Source organism: Artemia sp. Qi Xiang Cuo, chromosome 3 (assembly GCF_049724085.1).
Source record: "Artemia sp. Qi Xiang Cuo chromosome 3, ASM4972408v1, whole genome shotgun sequence".
In the NCBI taxonomy this organism is placed as follows: Eukaryota; Metazoa; Arthropoda; class Branchiopoda; order Anostraca; family Artemiidae; genus Artemia; species Artemia sp. Qi Xiang Cuo.
Genome location: NC_142796.1, coordinates 73,468,134 through 73,493,959, shown reverse-complemented (window position 1 = coordinate 73,493,959; position 25,826 = coordinate 73,468,134). Strand labels below are relative to the sequence as shown.

The 25,826-nt window shown below is 34.2% G+C and overlaps 1 protein-coding gene across 1 annotated transcript in view; it reads left to right on the top strand.

Annotated features, from left to right (window-relative positions):
• The window catches only part of LOC148954505 (LIM domain kinase 1-like), a 180,627-nt gene that overhangs the window by 89,673 nt on the left and 65,128 nt on the right, over positions 1-25,826 (top strand). Inside the window, exons 6-7 of the mRNA XM_089086304.1 lie at positions 21,077-21,274; positions 23,944-24,076. Coding sequence (XP_088942430.1) covers positions 21,077-21,274; positions 23,944-24,076 — 331 coding nt within the window. The remainder of the gene's footprint in view (positions 1-21,076; positions 21,275-23,943; positions 24,077-25,826) is intronic.

The following is a 25,826-nucleotide window of genomic DNA, read 5'->3' as shown; positions in this document are numbered from 1 at the left end:
TGTCTCAATGACAAGAAATTAGGTATCCCCAAGGCCGTACCCAGAGGGTGGGGGGGGGGGGGGGGTTAGGGTGGTTTGATACAAAATTCGGCTGCAATCCAAACGTATTCTCTCGTATGTTGATGTGTTGATGATGTAAATTCAGCCCCCCCCCCTCCTGGAGGATGGATGGCGCCTGTAAATATCAAAGACCCAACTTTTACTCCCCCCCCCCCCAATTTCCAAACTCCCTCTATTTCCTACCTATGATTTGGATCATAGCTTGACTTGTTTCAGTCTACTTCTGGGCCTTTTTTCAGTCTATTTATAGCCATATAAAATTCCAGAAAATAGGATCAAATTGAGAATTTAATTAAAAGACGAAAAACTATTTTTTGGGTTTCCAGATTGGTTTATCCAAAGTTTTATCCTAGGAATCGAGAAAAGATAAATAAAGATCGATCGTAGGGTTCTAAGTGATAATTTCCGCGTCATAAATCTATAGAGGTACAAGCTGCTGCTAAAAAAAAAAAAAAAAAAAAAAAAAAAACAGTGTTGCTCCGCAACACAACGGTAGCCTATATTCCTTATATCAGACATTTTGTCTCAACGAAAAGTGAAATTTCGGTAACAATAATTGTTTTTTTTTCGGATTCCAAATATATAAAATTCATTAAGTTTAATTTTACAAATCAGACGCTACGAGTCTGAGAAAATGTTCCTGCTTTTCGAAAAAGGGAGAAAATATCCCCGAAAAATCCAACGGTCTTAAGGAAAATCGCACCATTGGGTTCAGTATTTAAGTGAACCTTGTAGTAGAAGTTTCAAGCTCTTGTCTACAAGGTATTTAATTTCATATTTTTTGCCAGAAGAAGCGTGTTTGTTTGATTTTTTTTTCCAGGGGTGATCGATTCCAACCAGTGGTCTTAGAAGACCCAGAGAAGAATGACTCGAACGAAAATAAAATTTATTTTGCGTTTTTTAAGTGACTAAAAACACTGGTGGGCAACTATCCTCCTTCCCACGTCCCCTTTTTCCCAAAAGACAACCGATCAGAATTTTGAGATTTCCATTTGATTCAGTATATTTGAAAGATCCAGTAGCTTATGCCATTTAGGATAACGTGACATCTCAGAGCCCCTTTGGAAAGGGCTGTAAGTTGTGCAATTTGCTCATTGTTCAGATGTAGTATTTATTATCAGGATTATTTTTTTGGGGGGGGAGGGGGAGGCTCACTGGGGGAATTTTCCGTGGGAGGAAAGTTTGCGAGGGAATTTTCCATGGGAAATTTTGCAAAAAAAATATTTGAAAGAAAAGTTAGAAACTAAACAAAAAAAAGAAACAAACAAGTTTTCTTAAGTGAAAGTAAGGAGCAACATTAAAACTTAAGGCAAAAAAAAATACATATATGAGGGGGGCTGCTCCTTTATTAATTTTTGCTCTTTATGCTAAGATTTAACTTTTTGTCACAATTCTTTAAGAAAGACTGCTCAAACACAAGGGACGTTGAATTTGAATGAGAAGTAGTTTAAAGAACTTCAAGACTTCAGAGTAAAGAATAATGGATGTGCAAGGGACAGCCCCCACCATACTTGAATAGTTTCTATTCATTTTGAGTTTTAATGTTGTTCCTTACTTTCAGTTGAAAAGAAAATGTCTTTTTTATCTATTTAATTAGGTTTAAGAACAATAAATCTGATCTTGCCTGCCATAGTAATTAATAAAAACAATCGAAATACCTTTATTACTGGAACCTAGACGGATTGTTTTCCTGTGAGATTCCGACGTTACCCGTGTCAGTTATTTTCGAAACAAATTGGAACTTTGATCCGTTATTGTAAATTGTCAACCCTGTAATTCAGAAAAAGCCGCATAAGCTGCATGCAGAAATTTTTGCACCAAGTCCTATTTTTTTTTCTTCATTTTAGTCCTTCCATTGAAGATATTACGTATTTTGGCAACATTTTGCAAAATTGATCGTATTGGGCTATTTTTGTTGTCAGTTTAAATTCTTAATTTAAAATTAAATAAAAAAAACAAGTTTTTTAAACTGAAAGTAAGGAGCGACATTAAAACTTAAAACGAACAGAAATTATTCCGTATATGAAAGGGGCTGTCCCCTCCTCAACGCCTCGCTCTTTACGCTAAAGTTTTTTTATTGTTTTAAAAAACAAAGTTGTAAGACAGAGTCAAACTTTAGCGTAAAGAGCCAGGCGTTGAGGAGGGGACAGCCCCTTTCATATTCGGAATAATTTCTGTTCGTTTTAAGTTTTAATATCACTCCTTACTTTCAATTAAAAAAACTTGTTTTTTTTATTTAATTTCTGATCGTTTTTTAGTTAATGCAGCTTTTATTTGCATAAAAATTTTACTTTTCTTTCGCTAAATGGATGTATTTACAAATCATCTTACATAACTAACTTCGATATTCCTGTATTTTTCTTCTGGCAAAAAATACAAAGTTGCAGATTTTTGCAGATATGAGCTTGAAACCTATGTAATAGAGTTTTCTGATACGCTGAATCTGACGTTGCGATTTTCATTAAAATTCTTTCACTTGTAGGGGATGTTTCCCCCCTCTTTAAAAAATCGAGTAAATTTTCTCAGGCTCGTAGCCTTTGATGAGTAATACTAAACTTAATAAAATTTTTATATTTGGAATCAGAATTATAAACACATTCTTTTGATACATTTATTGACATTAAAATTTCGTTTTTAAAAGTTTCGATTATTATTGAGCCGTATCGCTTGTTTTTTTATTGTTTTTTTTATTACGTATATGTTATTACTTATATGAAGGGGTTCTCCCCTTAGTCAATACCACGCTCTTTACTTTAAAATTTAAAAAACGTCTTTATTCACAAACCCCTCAATAACAAAGGTCTTTTAATTAGAAGAGATAGCTATTTTGAAATCAATAAAAAAAAAACTGTAGCTTAAAGAGTGTGGTATTGACTTGGGGGAGAACCCCCTCACATATGTTATAGTTTTTGTTCGTTTTAAGTTCTAATATTCCTTCTTACATTTCAGTTGAAAAAACTTGTTTTTTTTTTTATTTAACTTCTGATCGTTTCTTAAATAATGCTTGGAAATCCGGCGCCCCCTTCATAGAACTGTCCCTTACCCCAAAGAAAAATCCTCCACGGACATATTCTCCAGAGTAATCCCCTCCTCTAGCCCCCCGCCCCTCCAGAAAAAATCCTTCCTGAAAATGGTTGTATACTTCCCAATAACCAATAAATAATGCTGGCAAGTCCGGTGCCCCCTTCCTGGCATTGTCCCTTCCCCCATGAAAACTTCCTTCCTGGAAAGATCCTTCCCTATAGGCCCCGACCCGCGCCTTGCCCCCCCAACCCGACAAAAACTCCACGGAAAAAGTCTGTATACTTCCCAATAACCAATACTATATGTTAACATTGAGTAAAGTTCATAACTTTCAGCCCTCCCCCTGGGGACTTTGGGGGATCAAGTCATTCTAAAAGACATTTTTATCATATTTTTGACCATGCTGAACAAAATGGCTATCTCAAAATTTTGATCAGGCGACTTTGGGAAAAAAATGAGCGTGGGAGGGGGCCTAGTTGCCCTCCAATCTTTTTGGTTACTTAAAAAGGGCACTAGAACTTTTAATTTCCGTTCTAATGAGCCTTCCCACGATATTTTAGGACCACTGGGTCGATGCGATCCCCCCTGGAAAAAAAACAACAACAAACAAACAAACAAATAAACACGAATCAGTGATCTTTCTTCTTGCAAAAAATTGAAAATTCTACATTTTTGTAGATAGAAGCTTGAAACCTGCACAGTAGGGTTCTATGATACGCTGAATATGATGGTTTGATTTTCATTAAGATTCTATAACTTTTAGGGGGCCTTTCCCACTTTTTTCGAAAATCAGCGCGTAATTCAAATTTTCTCAGGCGTTTAACGTTTGATAGGTGGGACTAAACTTGATGAAAATTATATATTTGAAATTAGCATTGAAATCTGATTCTTTTGATATATCTATTGGTATCAAAAACCCGTTTTCTAGAGTTTCGGTTACCATTGAGCCGGGTCGCTCCTTACTTACAGTTCGTTACCACGAACTTTTTGATAAAAGGCACATGTATTGCCGGTAACAAATTATTAATAATAAATATACTTTTGGTAAAGAGTGACCCTTATCAACAACAATCGAAACTTAAAAAAAAAAAAATGAAGCTACAGTTGGAAAGCAAAGCATGCATCACAAGAATCTTGACTTAGAAATCTTTAAAATTTGTCAGCATAAAATTACCTATTAAAAGTAATAGATAAGTGCAAGAAAATTTGCTTTAATTTAGGAAAAGGGGGATTGCCCCCACATAAAAAAGAGATACAGTCGAGACAGATCTGAAGACCTCATAATTGAGGTTTTAGTTCCCTATTTACGAAAATGTGAGATTAGTATTTTCCCCAAGTTAAGTAATCATGTATATGAGTAGTAACCATCTTTTGAATTTGCGGAGACATATAGCAATTTCCATGTTATTCTACTACTTTACGTTCCTTCCTATGCTATTCTGGGCCTTTACGTGGCGCCCCTGTACCAAACAGGTTTTTCTGGTAGTCCTATTATACTGGGCATTACACCTTTGCGAACAGGAACGAGTATAAATTGATTGGTTATACAGGTTTTTTTTTTTTAGCATTTGCAAAAAAAGGGGTAAATAGTGATTGGAAAATTTTTTAATGCTTTTACAATCGGAGATGTTTGATTAACCTTTGCAAAAAAAAGGGTAATGGGATTTGCGATTTGGAGGAGATGCCAGGATTATGTACTGCATACTACACAAGTGATGTTTTGGAGAGCATTGTCAATTTAACGAGAAATGACTGAAAAGTGTTTTGAGGGAGAAGGGTTGCATGGAGGGTTGAGTTGTATGAGAGTTCAGTTAAAGAGGGTACAGTTACACGGAGGTTTAGTTAAATGGGGTCGAGTTGCATGAGGGTTCAGTAGCAGGAGGGTTCAGTTGCATGGGGGTTCAGTTGTACAGGGTTTCAGTTAAAGAATACCTCCTCGACATTAAACCTAAGGAAATTTATGTATTTGGAATAAGCGTATAAAGCCAATCATTTTCATGTATGTATAATTATTAAAATTCTGTTTTTAGAGTTATGGTTACTTTCGGACGAGTTGCACTTTACTTTCACCTTGTTTCCCAAAAAACTATTTAAAATTACGGTTGTTTTGTAGTTGTTTTCGTTTTTGCTTTATTGTTCGACTTGATAGGAATTCTGAAACAGGATGGTCGTTGAAATTTCTTAATGACTAAAGATTTTGTTTTTTCTTCTAAAAGGCTTAATATTCTCAAGGTTTTAGCTTTTGGCGGGTAACATTAAACCTAAAGAAATTTATGTATTTGGAATCAGCGTATAAAGCCAATCATTTTCATGTATCTATAATTATTAAAATTCTGTTTTTAGAGTTATGGTTACTTTCGGACGAGTTGCACTTTACTTTCACCTTGTTTCCCCCCAAAAAAAAACTTTAAAATTAGGGTTTTTTTTTGTAATTGTTTTGTTTTTTGCTTTATTGTTCGACTTGATAGGAATTCTGAAACAGGATAGTCATTGAAATTTCTTAATGACTAAAGATTTTGTTTTTCTTCTAAAATGCTTAATATTCTGAAGGTTTTAGCTTTTGACGGATAACATTAAACCTAAGGAAATTTATGTATTTGGAATCAGCATATAAAGCCAATCATTTTCATGTATCTATAATTATTAAAATTCTGTTTTTAGAGTTATGGTTACTTTCGGACGAGTTGCACTTTACTTTCACCTTGTTTCCCAAAAACTGTTTAAAATTAGGGTTTTTTTTTGTAGTTGTTTTCGTTTTTGCTTTATTGTTCGACTTGATAGGAATTCTGAAACAGGATGGTCGTTGAAATTTATTAATGACTAAATATTTTTTTTTTATTATAAAAGGCTTAATATTCTAAAGGTTTTATCTTTTTAAGGATAACATTAAAACTAAGGAAATTTATGTATTTGGAATAAGCGTATAAAGCCAATCATTTTCATGTATCTATAATTATTAAAATTCTGTTTTTAGAGTTATGGTTACTTTCGGACGAGTTGCACTTTACTTTCACCTTGTTTCCCAAAAACTGTTTAAAATTAGGTTGTTTTTTTTGTAATTGTTTTCGTTTTTGCTTTATTTTTCGACTTGATAGGAATTCCGAAACAGGATGGTCGTTGAAATTTCTTAATGACTAAAGATTGTGTTTTTTCTTCTAAAAGGCTTAATATTATCAAGCTTTTAGCTTTTGGCGAGTAACATTAAACCTAAGGAAATTTATGTATTTGGAATCAGCGTATAAAGCCAATCATTTTCATGTATCTATAATTATTAAAATTCTGCTTTTAGAGTTATGGTTACTTTCGGACGAGTTGCACTTTATTTTCACCTTGTTTCCCAAAAAACTGTTTAAAATTAGGGTTTTTTTTGTAATTGTTTTAGTTTTTTGCTTTATTTTTTGACTTGATAGGAATTCTGAAACAGGATAGTCATTGAAATTTCTTAATGACTAAAGATTTTGTTTTTGTTCTAAAAGGCTTAATATTCTCAAGGTTTTAGCTTTTGACGGATAACATTAAACCTAAGGAAATTTATGTATTTGGAATAAGCGTATAAAGCCAATCATTTTCATGTATCTATAATTATTAAAATTCTGTTTTTAGAGTTATGGTTACTTTCGGATGAGTTGCACTTTACTTTCACCTTGTTTCCCAAAAACTGTTTAAAAATAGGGTTTTTTTTGTAATTGTTTTCGTTTTTGCTTTATGGTTCGACTTGATAGGAATTCCGAAACATGATGGTCGTTGAAATTTCTTAATGACTAAAGATTTTGTTTTTCTTCTAAAAGGCTTAATATTCTCAATGTTTTAGCTTTTGAAGGATAACATTAAACCTAAGGAAATTTATGTATTTGGAATCAGCGTATAAAGCCAATCATTTTCATGTATCTATAATTATTAAAATTCTGTTTTTAGAGTTATGGTTACTTTCGGACGAGTTGCACTTTACTTTCACCTTGTTTCCCAAAAACTGTTTAAAATTAGGTTTTTTTTTTGTAATTGTTTTCGTTTTTGCTTTATTGTTCGACTTGATAGGAATTCTGAAACAGGATGGTCGTTGAAATTTCTTAATGACTAAAGATTTTGTTTTTCTTCTAAAAGGCTTAATATTCTCAAGGTTTTAGCTTTTGATGGATAACATTAAACCTAAGGAAATTTATGTATTTGGAATAAGCGTATAAAGCCAATCATTTTCATGTATCTATAATTATTAAAATTCTGTTTTTAGAGTTATGGTTACTTTCGGACGCGCTGCACTTTACTTTCACCTTGTTTCCCAAAAACTGTTTAAAATTAGGGTTTTTTTGTAATTGTTTTCGTTTTGGCTTTATTGTTCGACTTGATAGGAATTCCGAAACAGGATGGTCGTTGAAATTTCTTAATGACTAAAGATTTTGTTTTTCTTCTAAAAGGCTTAATATTCTCGAGGTTTTAGCTTTTGACGGATAACATTAAACCTAAGGAAATTTATAAATTTGGAATTAGCGTATAAAGCCAAGCATTTTCATGTATCTCTAATTATTAAAATTCTGTTTTTAGATTTATGGTTACTTTCGGACGATTTGCACTTTACTTTCACCTTGTTTCTCAAAAAACTGTTTAAAATGAGGGTTTTTTTGTAATTGTTTTCGTTTTTGCTTTATTGTTCGACTCGATAGGAATTCTGAAACAGGATGGTCGTTGAAATTTCTTAATTACTAAAAATTTAGTTTTTCTTCTAAAAGGCTTAATATTCTCAAGGTTTTATCTTTTGACGGATAACATTAAACCTAAGGAAATTTATGTATTTGGAATAATCGTATAAAGCCAATCATTTTCATGTATCTATAATTATTAAAATTCTGTTTTTAGAGTTATGGTTACTTTCGGACGAGTTGCACTTTACTTTCACCTTGTTTCCCAAAAACTGTTTAAAATTTGGGTTTTTTTGTTTTCATTGTTTTCGTTTTTGCTTTATCGTTCGACTTGATAGGAATTCCGAAACAAGATGGTCGTTGAAATTTCTTAATGACTAAAGATTTTGTTTTTCTTCTAAAAGGCTTAATATTCTCAAGGTTTTAGCTTTTGACGGATAACATTAAACCTAAGGAAATTTATGTATTTGGAATAAGCGTATAAAGCCAATCATTTTCATGTATCTATAATTATTAAAATTCTGTTTTTAGAGTTATGGTTACTTTCGGACGAGTTACACTTTACTTTCACCTTGTTTCCCAGGGGGTATGATTCTCATCAAGACATCCCCCACCCTCTCTTACTTAGGAGCACTTTACCCCTTTTCTAAAATATGAAAAAAAAGCCAAGCCTACCACGGGTGGGACCCCCACCACCAAGTTTAGGTTAGGTTACCTAACATTTCTAGGTGGCCCCCCCACCCCCAGGGGACCGAAAGCCTACCACGGGTGGGACCCCCTACCATGGGTGGGACCCCCACCACCAAGGTCAGGTTACCTAACATTTCTAGGTGCCCCCCCCCCCAACCCCGGGGCCACGGGGTCGAAAGCCTGACATGGGTAGGACCCTCACCACCAAGGTCAGGTTACCTAACATTTCTAGGTGCCCCCCCCCCAACCCCGGGGCCCGGGGGTCGAAAGCCTGACATGGGTAGGACCCTCACCACCAAGGTCAGGTTAGGTTAGATTAGGTTAGGTTACCTAACATTTCTAGGTTAACTTACATCAGGTTTCGTGGCGCGCCACTTAACCTGATGTAAGTTAACCTAGAAATATGATGTAAGTTAACCTAACCTGTTTCAGAATTCCTATCAAGTCGAACAATAAAGCAAAAACGAAAACAATTACAAAAAAACCTTAATTTTAAACAGTTTTTGGGAAACAAGGTGAAAGTAAAGTGCAACTCGTCCGAAAGTAACCATAACTCTAAAAACATAATTTTAATAATTATAGATACATGAAAATGATTGGCTTTATACGCTTATTCCAAATACATAAATTTCCTTAGTTTTAATATTATCCGTCAAAAGCTAAAACCTTGAGAATATTATGCCTTTTAGAAGAAAAACAAAATCTTTAGTCATTAAGAAATTTCAACGACCATCCTGTTTCAGCATTCCTATCAAGTGGAACAATAAAGCAAAAACGAAAACAACTACAAAAAAATCCTTAATTTTAAACAGTTTTTGGGAAACAAGGTGAAAGTAAAGTGCAACTCGTCCGAAAGTAACCATAACTCTAAAAACATAATTTTAATAATTATAGATACATGAAAATGATTGGCTTTATAGGATTATTCCAAATACATAAATTTCCTTAGGTTTAATGTTATCCGTCAAAAGCTAAAACCTTGAGAATATTAAGCCTTTTAGAAGAAAAACAAAATCTTTAGTCATTAAGAAATTTCAACGACCATCCTGTTTCGGAATTCCTATCAAGTCGAACAATAAAGCAAAAACGAAAACAATTAAAAAAAACCCTAATTTTAAACAGTTTTTGGGAAGCAAGGTGAAAGTAAAGTGCAACTCGTCCGAAAGTAACCATAACTCTAAAAACAGAATTTTAATAATTATAGATACATGAAAATGATTTGCTTTATACGCTTATTCCAAATACATAAATGTCCTTATGTTTAATGTTATCCGTCAAAAGCTAAAAACTTGAGAATATTAAGCCTTTTAGAAGAAAAACAAAATCTTTAGTCATTAAGAAATTTCAACGACCATCCTGTTTCAGACTTCCTATCAAGTCGGACAATAAAGCAAAAACGAAAACAACTACAAAAAAAAACCATAATTTTAAACAGTTTTTGGGAAACAAGGTGAAAGTAAAGTGCAACTCGTCCGAAAGTAACCATAACTCTAAAAACAGAATTTTAATAATTATATATACATGAAAATGATTGGCTTTATACGCTGATGTTTCAGAATTCCTATCAAGTCGAACAATAAAGCAAAAAACGAAAACAATTACAAAAAAAACCCTAATTTTAAACAGTTTTTTGGGAAACAAGGTGAAAGTAAAGTGCAACTCGTCCGAAAGTAACCATAACTATAAAAACAGAATTTTAATAATTATAGATACATGAAAATGATTGGCTTTATACGCTTATTCAAAATACATAATTTTCCTTTGTTTTATTTTTATCCGTAAAAAGATAAAACCTTGATAATTTTAAGACTTTTATAATAAAAAAAAAATCTTTATTAATTAATAATTTTCAACGACCATCCTGTTTCGGAATTCCTATCACGTCGAAAAATAAAGCAAAAACGAAAAAAACTACAAAAAAAACCCTAATTTTAAACAGTTTTTGGGAAACAAGATGAAAGTAAAGTGCAACTCGTCCGAAAGTAACCATAACTCTAAAAACAGAATTTTAATAATTATAGATATATGAAAAGGATTGGCTTTATACGCTGATTCCAAATACATAAATTTCCTTAGGTTTAATATTAACCATCAAAAGCTAAAACTTTGAGAATATTAAGCCTGTTAGAAGAAAAACAAAATCTTTAGTCATTAAGAAATTTCAATGACTATCCTGTTTCAGAATTCCTATCAAGTCGAACAATAAAGCAAAAAACGAAAACAATTACAAAAAAAACCCTAATTTTAAACAGTTTTTTTTTGGGAAACAAGGTGAAAGTAAAGTACAACTCGTCCGAAAGTAACCATAACTCTAAAAACACAATTTTAATAATTATAGATACATGAAAATGATTGGCTTTATACGCTTATTCCAAATACATAAATTTCCTTAGGTTTAATGTTATCCGTCAAAAGCTAAAACCTTGAGAATATTAAGCCTTTTAGAAGAAAAAACAAAATCTATATTTATTAATAAATTTCAACGACCATCCAGTTTCAGAATTCCTATCAAGTCGAACAATAAAGTAAAAACGAAAACAACTACAAAAAAAACTAATTTTAAACAGTTTTTTGGGAAACAAGGTGAAAGTAAAGTGCAACTCGTCCGAAAGTAACCATAACTCTAAAAACAGAATTTTAATAATTATAGATACATGAAAATGATTGGCTTTATACGCTTATTCCAAATACATAAATTTCCTTAGGTTTAATGTTATCCGTCAAAAGCTAAAAACTTGAGAATATTAAGCCTTTTAGAAAAAAACAAAATCTTTAGTCATTAAGAAATTTCAACGACCATCCTGTTTCAGAATTCCTATCGAGTCGAACAATAAAGCAAAAACGAAAACAACTACAAAAAAAACCCTAATTTTAAACGGTTTTTTGGGAAAAGGTGAAAGTAAAGTGCAACTCGTCCGAAAGTAACCATAACTCTAAAAACAGAATTTTAATAATTATAGATACATGAAAATGATTGGCTTTATACGCTTATTCAAAATACATAAATTTACTTAGATTTAATGTTATCCCTAAAAACCTAAAACCTTGAGAATATTAACCATTTTAGAAGAAAAAAAAAATCTTTAGTCATTAAGCAATTTCAACGATCAACAAGTTTCAGATGTAACATCATGTCGAACTATTAATCAAACATGAAAGACCCTAAAAAAAAAACCCTAACTTTAAACATTTTTTGGTAAAAAAGGGGAAATTAATTTGTAAATCATCAAAAAGTGACCATAACTCTAAAAACAGAATGTTAATAGATATAGATACATGAAAATGATTGGCTTTATATGCTTATTCCAAATACATAAATTTCCTTAGGTTTAATGTTATCCGTCAAAAGCTAAAACCTTAAGAATATTAAGCCTTTTAGAAGAAAAAACAAAATCTTTAGTCATTAAGAAAGTTCAACGACCATCCTGTTTCAGAATTCCTATCTAGTAGAACAATAAAGCAAAACGAAAACAACTACAAAAAAAACCCTAATTTTAAACAGTTTTTTGGGAAACACGGTGAAAGTAAAGTGCAACTCGTCCGAAAGTAATCATAACCCTAAAAACAGAATTTTAATAATTATAGATACATGAAAATGATTGGCTTTATACGCTTATTCCAAATACATAAATTTCCTTAGGTTTAATGTCGAGGAGGTATTCTTTAACTGAAACCCTGTACAACTGAGCCCCCATGCAACTGAACCCTCGTGCTACTGAACTCTCATGCAACTCGACCCCATTTAACTAAACCTCTGTGTAACTGTACTCTCCTTTAACTGAACTCTCGTGCAACTCAACCCTCCATGCAACCCATCTCCCTCAAAACACTTCAGTCATTTCTCGTTAAATTGACAATACTCTCCAAAACATCACTTGTGTATTATACAGTACATAATCATGGCATCTCCTCCAATTCGCAAAATCCCATTACCCCTTTTTTTTCAAAGGTTAATCAAACATCTCCGATTGTAAAAGCATTAAAAAATTTTCCAATCACTAATTACCCCTTTTTTTGCAAATGCTAAAAAAAAAAAAAAAACCTGTATCACCAATCAAGTTATACTCGTTCCTCTTGGCAAAGGTGTAATGCCCTGTAGAATAGGACTACTAGAAAAACCTGTTTGGTACAGGGGCGCCACGTAAAGGCCCAGACGAGCATAGGAAGGAACGTAAAGTAGTAGAATAACATGGAAATTGCTATATGTCTCCGCAAATTCAAAAGATGGTTACTACTTATATGTGTTTATTATTTGATTACACGGCAGTCCGCTTGAGATTCTAAGCGGGCGAGCCTATTAGGATTAGGTCACTTGTTCGCCTGTGATTCCAGGCAAATTCAGTCCCCCGTGTTACATAGAAGTCCAGTGGACATTGTCCGTCATTAGTCAACCCAAAAATCTCCATCGTCCCAATTATAATTCCAGTAGGCTTTTCCAGAAAGCAAAGCTCATATAATGAGAATAATCTCAGTTGCCCAATTGTCTTCAAAGGTCTGTGGACATGGTCTTTCACAAATCTTTGAAAACCTTTTATTTGGGATCTCTAATTGCCTTTAAATGGCTCACAGAAATTCATAGACTATTTGAATTACCCTTAATGACATCATTTTTATGCAATTCTGAAAAAGGCTTATGCCACCTTTGCCTCTCTCCAAAACTATCTATCTTGGCTTTTTCTCCAGTTTGCCATGGCTTGATGGCAACTTGATTTTAATTCAATTCTTGATTATGTAATTATTATTTATTAAACAGGTAACTTCTCTCCGCTCAGTGCTACTAAACTTGTTTACGTCCTAACCTACTCATTTGGAGGATATTAAATAAAAAAACAAGTTTTTTTTTAACTGAAAGTAAGGAACGACGTTAAAACTTAAAACTTAAATTATTCCGTATATGAAAGGGACTGTCCCCTCCTCAACGCCTCGCTCTTTATGCTAAAGTTTTTTATTGTTTAAAAAAATAGTTGTGAGAAAGTCAAACTTTAGCGTAAAGAGTGAAGCGTTGAGGAGGGGACAGCCCCTTTCATATACGGAATAATTTCTGTTCGTTTTAAGTTTTAACGTCGTTCCTTGCTTTCAGTTAAAAAAACTTGTTTTTTTATTTAATTCTTTAACGTTTTTGAATTGATGTAGGTTTAGATTTCGGGTCACCGTACATGCATAATTAATACAAAATGTGTATACTCATTTAATTTTCATTTAGTTAAACGGCTTTCTCGAAAGTTGTTGAATTTTATTTACGAACGTTTTTATTAGTAATAAATATACATAACTTACGAATTAACTTACGTAACGAACTTCTATATTCATAGATTTTTAATACGTATATTAGGGGTTCGCCCCATAGTCAATACCTTGCTCTTTAAGCTAAAGTTCGAATTTTGTTCCAATTCTTTAAAAATGACCCCTTAATCACACAGGCCGTTAATTAGAATAAATAGCTCTTATGAAAGTACTAAAAAATCTTTTTTCGGTTTAAGTTTTGATGTTGCTCCTTACTTTCAGTTGAAAAACTTGTTTTTGTTTTTATTTAATTTCTGATCTTTTTCTTTAGTAATGATGGGAAATTCGGCGCCCCCTTCATAGCAATGTCTCTTCCCCCATGGAAGCTTCCTTCATGGAAAGATCCTCCCATATATCCCCTGACCCAACCCCCACCTACCAGAAAAAATCCCCCTGAAAACGTCTGCATACTTCCCAATAACCAATACTACATGTTGACATTGGCTAAAGGTCATAACTTTCAGCCCTCTCCCCGGGGACTTCGGGGGATTAAGTCATCCTAAAAGACATAGTTATCATATTTTCAATATGCTGAACAAAATGGCTATCTTAAAATTTTGATCGGGTGACTTTGGGGAAAAAAATGAGCGAGGGAGGGGGCCTAGTTGCCTCCATTTTTTTGGTCACTTAAAAAGGACCCTAGAACTTTTAATTTCCTTCAAATGACCCCTACCTCAATCTTATAGGACCACTGGGTCGATACGATCACCCCTGGAAAAAAACAAAACCAAAAAAAAACAACAAATAAAGACGCATCCGTGATGTTTCTTCTGACAAAAAATGCAAATTTGATGGGTAAGACTGAACTTGGTGAAACTTATTAATTTGAAATCAGCATTAAAATCTGATTCTTTCGATGTATCTATTGGTTTCAAAATTCCGTTTTTTAGAGTTTCGGTCACCATTGAGCCGGGTCGCTCCTTACTTACAGTTCGTTACCACGAACTGTTTGATATTTGATCTACGCTTGTCAATAGTAACTAAAACACTAAAGCAAGTTTCTCTTTATGAAAGAAAATAGCAAAACTTTAAGGGAACAGGAATAACCCCCAATATGAAGGGGCTTCCTCGACTCTCAATCATCTACCTTTTTCTTTAATTTGTATTTTTTACGACGCTTTTCATATGACTGGGCTCGTTAGTGGAAGCCCCTGAACATTAATGTAAACAAAGGTGGTTGGATGGTTGAGGACAGCCAACCTCAACCGATCAGAGTAACGAAATAAAACATCTTTTTTTTAACAAGAAAGCAAAGAGTGATGTTAAACCTTAAAGGCGAAAACTAATTATCCGTAAAGTGATTGGGACTCCAGACTTACCCACTCTCTGCGTTGTAGCTTAATTGTGATTTTTGACAATTTGTTTTCCCCATTTGTGATTTTTCACAAATCACAATTTGTGATTTTTGACAATTTGTTTTCAAATGATTGTACCTGAAAGAACAAATCCAACATTGACATATTGTGATGCAGAAGTGAAACTTGCATATAAAGAGCGAGGGATTGATATGTGGTCTCTCCTCACTTACCGACCAATTTTATGTATTAAAATTATCAAAACGGACAAAAAGAAGCAAGTTTTTATCTTAAATAAAAGGAAAGAACAACATTAAAAAAGCTGGAAGTGTCATAAGTGTTAGGCAGGATCTTAAATCCCTTCTCTGTACGCTAAATTTAACTTTTGTAGCGGAAACAGTAAAGGGCTGGGTAGCCTCGCTCAAATTTTTATAATGTTTTTGTATTTTAATTTTTAAGATTACTCTTTACTTTTATTTGATTTCTTTAAAATTCACATCATCAAAAAAAGAAGTTACCCGAGTTGTAGAATTAGCGGTACTTTGGCATTCCTCCACGTTCTACAAATTGTTTAACTATTTTTAACTGACATGCTGATATCATGCCCGAATAGCAGCAAAGCGAAGAAAGATACCTGTCAGGGGTGTTTACTGACAGCAAACAGTGTCAATAATTATTTTTAATAAACAAAAAATGGTTGCGTAATATTTGTCAAATCTTCTCCTTTTATCGTACAAGTTTGACTGTTAAATCGTCACTGTCAAGTCTAAAGGTCGCATCTGATATGTTCATACTTCTGGGATAGTTGCTAAAGATCGTTTGCTAAACTTTCCTCAAAAGCAAGATCAACACAGTAATGTATATCTGGAGGATAGGAGCGTGATGGAACGTACATTGCCCTGCTAATCCTCCCTATGGGAACAGCCTAGCCAACGGTCATTGGCAATTATCTCAGAAATGTCCAGCATAAGTTTAAGAGGTTAACCCAAGGTCGCATCCAGGGGGGGGGGTTTACCGGGTTTGAACCCCCTCCCCCTCCCGAAAATTTTGTCCTACTCGTAAAAACGCAGCCATCCCTCCCTATATTAATAAATTAAAAAACGTATATTTTTCTATGGAAAGTTGTTTCACTGATTTTCTGCGTGCATCTTTCTAAAAAAGTTTGATAACCCTTCTCAATATTTCCGTGTCATATATTTATCTGTTTTTCTATCATATTTTAACGTTTTAGAACATACGATTTTTTTTCGACAAATTTAATGAGCGAGTTTAGTTGTAATTTATTTTGGACAGTGACTCAAACTCAAACATGCGAATTTGGCCCATCAGGGCTTGTGATTGTCATGAAAAAAAAAAGCATACACAAAAACTGAAATTAATCTAAGCTATATTCAACATCCTGTGTTTAGGCACTGCACATCCATTGCAAGCAGACTTCATTTTCTTTTCTTATTCCTCTTCTTGTTTGATTATTTTGAGATGCTAAGACATAATATCCGAACAATTTCAGTTTTATGGAAGAATTCCAAGCACAGATCCATCCAATATGCCGCGCGAAAACCTAGGCCGGTGGAGGCAAAATTTATTTTCAAAATGTGGGGGGGGGGCAAAATTTGTGCTTTTTTTCTTTTTTTTTCAATAAAAATGTTTTTTTATTAACAGTGCCCTTAAAAAAGGTATTTTTCAAATGGAGGGCGGGACAAAATACAAGGGGCAATTCCCCACCCCCCCATATTCATGCCACTGATTTTTACTGTCTTTATTGTTTTCATTATCTTAGCACTTTACACTTGTTTCTAGATTATTCTTGCATGTGGAAAAGCTGTAATAAAATAATTTTTATTACAGCTTTTTAGGTCATGAAATGTTACAAAATCGAACTCACACTGCTAGATATTCTATTCTGGCTCTGTTGTTATTCAAACATAAATAGAATGAGCTCTTCTATAGTTCTTACCTATATTCCGTCAGAAACAAAAACACCAAGATAAACAAAAGATTTATTTTCTTCTTTTTTTTCTGCCAGGGTTAGCAGGCTACAGCAAGATCGTAGAGAGATCTTAGTAGCTAATTTAAAAGCTGCTCCTCATTTTCTTCTTTTTTACTGCCAGGTTAACAGGCTACAGCAAGATCGTAGAGAGATCTTAGTAGCTAATTTAAAAGCTGCTCCTCATTTTCTTCTTTTTTTCCTGCCAGGTTAGCAGGCTACAGCAAGATCGTAGATAGATCATAGTAGCTAATTTAGAAGCTGCTCCTCTGTTTCTTCTTTTTTCCTGCCAGGTTAACAGGCTACAGCAAGATCGTAGAGAGATCTTAGTAGATAATTTTAAATCTGCTCCTCATTTTATTCTTTTTTTTTCTGCCAGGTTAGCAGTCTACAGCAACATCGTAGAGAGATCTTAGTAGTTAATTTAAAAGCTGCTCCTCATTTTCTTCTTTTTTTTTCCTGCCAGGTTAGCAGGCTACAGCAAGATCGTAGAGAGATCTTAGTAGTTAATTTAGAAGCTGCTCCTCATTTTCTTCTTTTTTTTTCCTGCCAGGTAAGCAGGCTACTGCAATATCGTAGAGTGATCTTAGTAGCTAATTTAGAAGCTGGTCCTCATTTTATTAAATTTTCACTGCAATGGTCGCAGAATACTTCAAGATCGTAGAAAGATCTTAGTATCTAATTTAGAAGCAGGTCATCATTTTATTCTTTTTTTCCTGCCAGGTTAGCAGACTACTGCAAGATCGTAGAGAGATCTTAGTAGCTAATTTAAAAGCTGCTCCTCATTTTCTTCTTTTTTTCCTGCCAGGTTAGCAGGCTACAGCAAGATCGTAGAGAGATCTTAGTAGCTAATTTAAAAGCTGCTCCTCATTTTCTTCTTTTTTTTCTGCCAGGTTAGCAGGCTACAGCAAGATCGTAGAGAGATCTTAGTAGCTAATATAACAGCTGCTCCTCATTTTCTTCTTTTTTCCCTGCCAGGTTAGCAGGCTACAGCAAGATCGTAGAGAGATCTTAGTAGCTAATTTAGAAGCTGATCCTCATTTTCTTCTTTTTTCCATGCAAGGTTATAAGGATACAGCAAGATCGTAGAGAGATCTTAGTAGCTAATTTAAAAGCTGCTCCTCATTTTCTTCTTTTTTTCCTGCCAGGTTAGCAGGCTACAGCAAGATCGTAGAGAGATCTTAGTAGCTAATTTAAAAGCTGCTCCTCATATATGCGTGTTTTAAAATATAAGTTCAAAATAGGGATAAAATCCTTTCTAATGGACAGTGTATAGAAATTCACAAAAATACCAGATATTTCGGTCACAAATACAATGACCGCCATCAGTAGTAACCCTATTTTGAACTTTTATTTTATCGTCATGGAAAGGCAGTGTGGTCTCCGAAATTATCTGCATGTTTAAGAAAAAAAATTATCTTCACAACTCTATCCTAAAGTGCCACATTGCACCAAAAACGGCACTTTCGGTGAAAAGGTGAATTAAACAATAATGTTAGATTAGCTTATGCTCCAGAAGTGAGAATACAACTAGGAATTAGCAAATAGAGTGTTTGAAAAATTGCCTAATTTTTAAATATATTCCTAGAAATAAACATGGCAATCCCTTCCCAGTGTTTAATCCAGTCCTTGCTCTTCTTCCTGTTCTTTGTAGCTGAACCATATTCGCCAAAAATTTCATGAGTCGGGAGTATGTTTGGCTAGGTTTCAGCCAATCATTTATAGTCAATGTAAACCAGGCATATGGAGTGGGGGTATGCTCAGGTATATTAATGGGGTGGGGAGCATTTTCCTTCTCTCAAGTTTTTCTGTCTCCGAGATTTCGGAAAATACTTTCTTCGTCTTTTGGGGGGGGGGGGGGATTTTGATTTGCTTTTTGGCATTGTTGCTAAAAATACTTTTTTTGGTATTTCCATTGGCCAAAGAAAAATTGTCTCCACAGATTTTTGGACAGAGATTTTGCCCCCTACCCTCCGCATTTTCCCAAATTGACGCTAAAGGGCATATCCTTCAAAAATATTAGTATTGTTATGATTTCTTTTATTTTTCCATAATAATCATTCAATTTATCTGCTTTTGACGAATTTACACACACACCACCTACTTTTCCTCAACAAATCCTTGCATACATGCTTGGCATGAATTAACTTATATTGAGATGTAAATATGCAAGGAAGAACGTTCCATTTGTAGAATTATTATTTATTCTTCCTAGTCAAGTCTTATTGAATTTCTTACAATTAGCAAAATCAGGAGCCTATTACTAGGCTTCAAAATTGAAAAAAAAAGAATGAATAGGAAGTGTTTCATTGAACACCGTTTTAATTTACAGAAAACGAAGAGAGACTAACGCCAGGCCACAGAATAGTATAGGATTCTTATTTTCAAGCATGATTTTATAATCTTAACCAGGGGCGTCCAGAGACTCATTTTATTGGAGGGGCGATCTTCGTAAATTTTACCAAATTGCTACCTGATTTATGCCGAATTTCCTGCAGAAATCAAGAATTTTGCTAAATTTCGGCCAATTTTGCAAAATTTCGGCCGAAATTTTGCGCCTTCGACGAAAATGTTACCGAATGCCAAAAATTTTGGAGGGATGACGTGCCCCTCCCCGCCCTCTCCCCCTTGGGACGTCCCTGATCTTAACTATTAGTATTTTTTACCCAATCTGCCAATTGATGTAAGGGTTCCGCCGCCGACGAAGCGGGCTTATAGCTTGCCAAAGAGCCAGTTAAACAGGCTTTTTGACTAGATACTATTCATTTTTTTTTGTTTTTGAAGCTTGGTAAAAATTATTGGAAGATTCAATTCAATTTTTTTATTGCTGTCAAACGGTCATGTAAGGCGAAACAAAAAGAAAAATAAACATAGAGCAAAGAATACAGACTGCAAAACCTAAAATACCTAGTTTTGTCACAAGACTTATACAACTTTTGCCTTATAAGCAAAGGAAGACGCAAAAACTTTAATGACTGTTTAAACAGTGAGATGCACTGTTTAATCGTCAGTAGGGAACTTAAGCCGTGTACACATACAGGTCCAGCAAGACTTCCATATCTATGCATGTATGTTCACCCTTAAATAGGCATAAAAATTCAGCCAGACATAAATGTAAACGTTATTCTTAAGCATAGATGATAAATATAGTGGCAAAAGAAGTTTCCTGATTGGTAGGCTGTGAAATCCTAGACACACGACCTGGATGCTTAGCTGTAACTTGTTGTAGCTGTGCACTTAATTTTGCATGTGAATGAGCACAGCCTGGATATTGACCTCTGGACAGACATGTGTCTCTATAGGGAAGTAGAACTAGGCAGGCACATGAATGCCACTTTCGTAGCACCAACATAAGGAGGGAGGAAAGGCGTCACAACATCTAACCGTCAGGAGCACTCACGTCAGGACATCGACAAAAAATCCGTCAGAATCACTAACCGTCACAACATCGACACGTCAGTTCATCGACAGTCACAATCACTACCCGTCATAACGTCGACAGTCATAACGTCGACACGTCATAACATCTAAAATTTTGTTCATGACGAAAATCCGTCAGAACCACTAATCGTCAGAACGTCGACAGTCATAAGATCTAAAAAATTTTTCATAACATCTAAAATTTTAAAACTTTAGTTTTTTTGGGTTTAGGGGGGAAAAGGTACCCAGGTTAGGTTAGGCTACGTATTTAATATATGCTATGGTTTCCCCCCCCCCACCCCTGATGTGTAAATATATTGCCATTATTTGTTTCTAAACTATTATATACTTATTACTATTATATAAACTTATAAATTTTTTTAAATAACGAAAATCCATCAGAACCACTAACCGTCAGAACGTCGACAGTCATAACATCGACACGTCATAACATCTAAAATTTTTTTAGACGTCATAATGTGTCGATGTTATAACCGTCGACGTTCTGACGGTTAGTCGTTCCGACAGATTTCCTTGTCGACGAAATGACGTTTAGTGCTTGTGACGGTTGTTCGAAATGGTAGCAGCCCAGGAGGGATACCCAGTGACTAAATCAAGAGAAGTCGTAAGTTAGGTAAGTCAATATACCTGATTAAAACTTGTTACTGTTAATATTTTTCCAGTGGTCCCTGTTACAAGCACCATGTTGAAGAGCCAGCCAAAACACCCAAGTTAGGTCTTCGTCCTCATTCTATCCATCTGGTTGAACTTCCGCCCATCCACGGTTTACCTCGGCGCAAAATCAAAGTTTCCCGAGAAGAGGAAAGCAAGTGCCTGGCCCTGCCAGATCCATTTGCACCCAAAGGGGTTAAGGTTGTTCAGTAAGTATGAATTTTATATTTCCGAATATTTCGCAGAGGCTAATTTTCTGTAAATCATCCAAAGAAGGTGCGTGGACACAGTAGCGCTAATTAACGAAAATTTTATGGGGAGGGGAAGTTTCGATTTTTTTCCAGTGAAAATACCAAAAAGGGCATTTTCAAAGAAAACACCCCAAAACCATTTTTTTTTAATTTGGGGGGAGGGCCAAAAATCCAGGGGATAAGAGACCCCCTTGAGTGGGTGCCACTGCCATGATAAAATTTAAGCACCCAATTCATATGGATTTCGAATTAAGAGAGTTTTTGTGTCTACAATTGCTTTCCAGAAAAGAACTTTCTTTGGCAATTTTAAGTCAAAGTGGAAGAGAAAGGTAAATGAAACTTCTCAGCTATTAGCTTGAATATCACTTTCTGAAAATCTCTGAAGGTTTCATTGACCTAGCTCAACTAAATCCCCTGAAACATCAGAAAAAATAGGCTTGGAAAGTGATTGTCTGTCCTATTGTTTCAAGATATAAACCATTAAGTCTAATGTTTATGAGTATTATAAGATTTCTGCATCAAAATTAGTTTAAACAATACGAATCACGTTTTACAAAGAAGTAAATGCAATCAAATCCCTTTGATCGTTTGTAATCAATGTCGTGCTCAAAGACAATACGGGCCTAAAGAATATGAAACAATGCCTGTCTCTCAATGAAGAAATACTTGGTGTTTATTGACCAAAGCAATTTATACAAATTGGATGAACAGACTGTTCATAATTTGCCCCAAAGTTTACTTCAATTAATGAATTTTAGACCATAGATTTGTAGCAAATTCTCTGTACAGTTACTATTTTAAATAACTGTTCCGTTGAATCTGAATGATAATTGCAATTTCCAAAATAGTCTTGAATGGAGAATATTTGTCACTTGACTGTTTCTTTTGAAAACCCATCTCTTAAGTTTTCTTAAGAGATCTTAAGTTTTCTTAAACCATCTCTTAATTTTCTTAAATTTGTGCTATTACGGGCCGTAGTTCACTCTTCACTGGATATCAAGCTACTGCTGCAACTATGTTCTTTGGTAACTGGCAGAAATACTTGAAAAATTAATCCTGTCCTGTAAAGTATATTTGAACAAAATATTTTCACAATAAGATGGACCTGTAGGCAGAGGCGTCCCGGGAGGGGCAGCAGCCGACCCCCCCAACTTTTTTGGCATTCGGTAAAATTTTCACTGAAGGCAAAAATTTCGGTAGAAAATTTGCAAAATTCTTGATTTATGCAGAAAATTCGGCATAAATCAGGTAGCGATTCGGTAAAATTTATGGAGATTGCCCCCCGAATAAAACAAGCCTCGGGACGCCCCTGCCTGTAGGGATTCTTTTAAAGAACCTTTCTGACACTTATCTACCGAACAGTTGTCGAGTGCTTTTTCTCCTTATGTAGGTGAGGAAAATTAATGGTTTGCAGTTTATTTCATAAGTCAGCAGGAATCAAATCTTAGACACACATATCTCCGACCCTTAGGAGGAGGGGGCTGGGGTAGGGATCTTAGTTTTCCTTGAGAGGGTGGGTCAACATTGAAAAAACGAGATTTTAGGTTCATCAGGTTTTGAAATTTCTCAAGGAGGATGGGAAAGGGGGGGGGGGTAAAAAACGAATCTCTGAGAAAACTACTCTCACAATACAGTTTTGATGTCAAATTAAAACCTTTAGCAACTGGAAGCCTTAAATCATAAGCATTTTGTGCACTGATGCATAATATTCTAGATTTCAGACTTTCAATTGCTAAAGCCTTGGATTTAACGTCGAAACGTGTTCCGTGGTGGGAACAAAATAAATAATAATAGTAATAACAAAATAATTTACTAAAAGCTTTGATGCATACAAAATGTGACAAGAGCGGTATCAAGAAAAAAAAACGAAAAGAAAACCCAATAATAACGTAATAATAATAATAAATAATAATAGTAACTAAAACAGATCTACTAAAATCCTCTATGCATTCACAATGCAATAAAAGGAGCATTAAGAAACAAAAAGAAAAAATATGAACGAAAACCTTATAATAATAGTAATCAACAATAATAATACAAATTAACTGCTAAAACCCTCTGTGCATGCAAAATGCGATAAGAGGAGTATCAAGAAATGAAAAGAAAAAAAACGAAAAAGAAAAGAAAAGCTAATAGTAATAATCAATAACAATAGTAAGGGAATGATCTCTAAAACCCTCTACGCATACAAATTGCGTTAAGAGGAGTATTACGAAATAAAAAGAAAAGAAAACCTAACTGGAGGTACACAGGCGCATCAACACAATTACTTGCAGCTTGAAACATCTTACATATTTTCCATGCAACACATGATTTTGTATTGAGTGCGTATATCCCTAAAATGCACTTCGAGTTTTTTTTTCTGTTTAGATTTTTGTTGAATGTATTTCTTCACAAAAAGTAAATGTTCAAATTGACGCGTCTTTTCTTTCTTCTTATACGAGAAAGTACATTTGATTATTTTTATCCTTTATTATTTTGTCTTTTGATTATTTTAGTTTTTCGAATTCCCCCTTTTTTAGTTTTGGGCTCCTCTACTGATCTAAACACAATAGACATAATTTATCATCATTTTTTTTTGTCTTGGAAAATCGTTTTGATATTTTCTTATCTTTTTCCTTTTTCAGGTTGGATAAGAATCCGGACTTGATGTCTTTACAAGTTGGTGATAAGATATTGGAAATTAACGGAATACCAGTTCGAAATGTACCGTTGGACGAAGTGGAGGATATTATTCAAAGCTCTGATGCACCTGTCCAGGTTAGCTATTCTCTAATCATCTAGGTTCTCAAAATGGGCTTTACTATCCCCGAACAGGTGTTTGAGACTTACTTGGCAATACTGCTTGAAATCCGGGTAAAGTTGGCCAACAAATACCTTTTACTTCATTTTAGAACATTCTTAGTCAAATCAAATACTTCTTCTGTTTAAGGTCCTTTTTAAATGGCTAAAAAAGACTTTTTGTGTAGAAATTTGTTTATGTCATAAGCGATACTAAATTCAAAGATGTTAGCGCTGTCGGAACCTTTGAGTAATCCATATTTAAACAATATTTAACAAAACCTAGTTCAATTATTACGTATTTTTCGATATTTATTTTAGGTCTTGGCTTGATTGTTGAGATTAGGCGTCAGTTTTGAATCTCCAGTACAGAGGCGCCTGTGATTATGAAATAATAATAAAAAAAAAAAACAGGCAAATTAAGGCAACATGTAAAAATATTGTAGAAAACATGGTAGAAAAGATTGTGAGAGGTTATGGCCAAATCCCCCGTTCCCAATAAGCAATTACCTTGTTGTCCACCCTTCTATTAACACAAGTTATCTCTTGCACGAAGCCTACTTACCTTCTACATTGTTGCCGAAAATGTTAAGAATGTAAACTGGTTTTAGTTTGTGAATAAGACTCTATGCTTGAGCTGTGTAACCTTACTTTTTAAGTAGCAGTATGACATTTCTGAATAGTCAAATAGCCAATTCGGAGTTACAGTGCATTCGCAGCCTGGCAATTTCTCAAATAAAATAATTTTTGGATCAAAAGATTAGATATGCTCTTTTACACAATTCACTTTATACATTTTGTTATAATATGCATCGACGTTTTCTTTAAGGTGCAGTGGAATATGGCAAGCTGAAAATGTGGAAGTTCGGTTAAAGCCAATAGACCAGCATAATATGGTGAATGCTGGGGGCAATTAGCGCTTTTATAATCCACAAATTTTTCGGGGTTTCCCCGAGTTCTCCCAAAAGAAAATTGGGTTCTCGGCAATCTTTTCGAAAATTAACGTTGAAGAATTTAAAGGTTTGCATTTCATGTTGAACTTTAGTGTACTTACAAACGTTAATTTTTGGGGGAGATTTTGGAGAACCCAGTTTTATTTCACCCAATGAATAATCTTCGGGGCAAATAAAATTTAGATGGGGGCCATTAATCTTTGGTTCAATTATTTGAAACTCTATTTATAGCCGTGATATGTATTAAAGATATTTTCAAAGTGTAGGAATGAGCTTTTCTTAGATTCGGTATTTTAAGCCTTTAATTTATAGCCATAATTTTTAGCTGCTTATTCACCATTGGGAAGATTAACTGGCACCTATTCAGGTCCTAACTGCATGGATAATCTAGATTAGCTATGGGACATCTATATTATCTGGTAGTTTTAATGTTGAAAATGGCGTTGATTAAATAGATTTCCTAAATAAAATATATTGATCAGTCAATGTCCAAAATATCATTGCTCGTTTCTGGGTGTCCTCATCTAAGGAAGTTTGTAAAAAAAGAAGAAAGAAAGAAGCTACGTAACTTACTATAAGAAAGAAAAGAAGTAAACACAGGTTATAGTTCTTTATCTGGGCAACAAACGGAAACTAAACCAATACCTTTATACGTCTCTTGTCGTCACACAAACTATAAATATATACTATAACTATAAACTATATAACTATATATACTATATAACTATAACTATACAAACTATATAACTATAAACTATAAATAACATGGAAGAGAT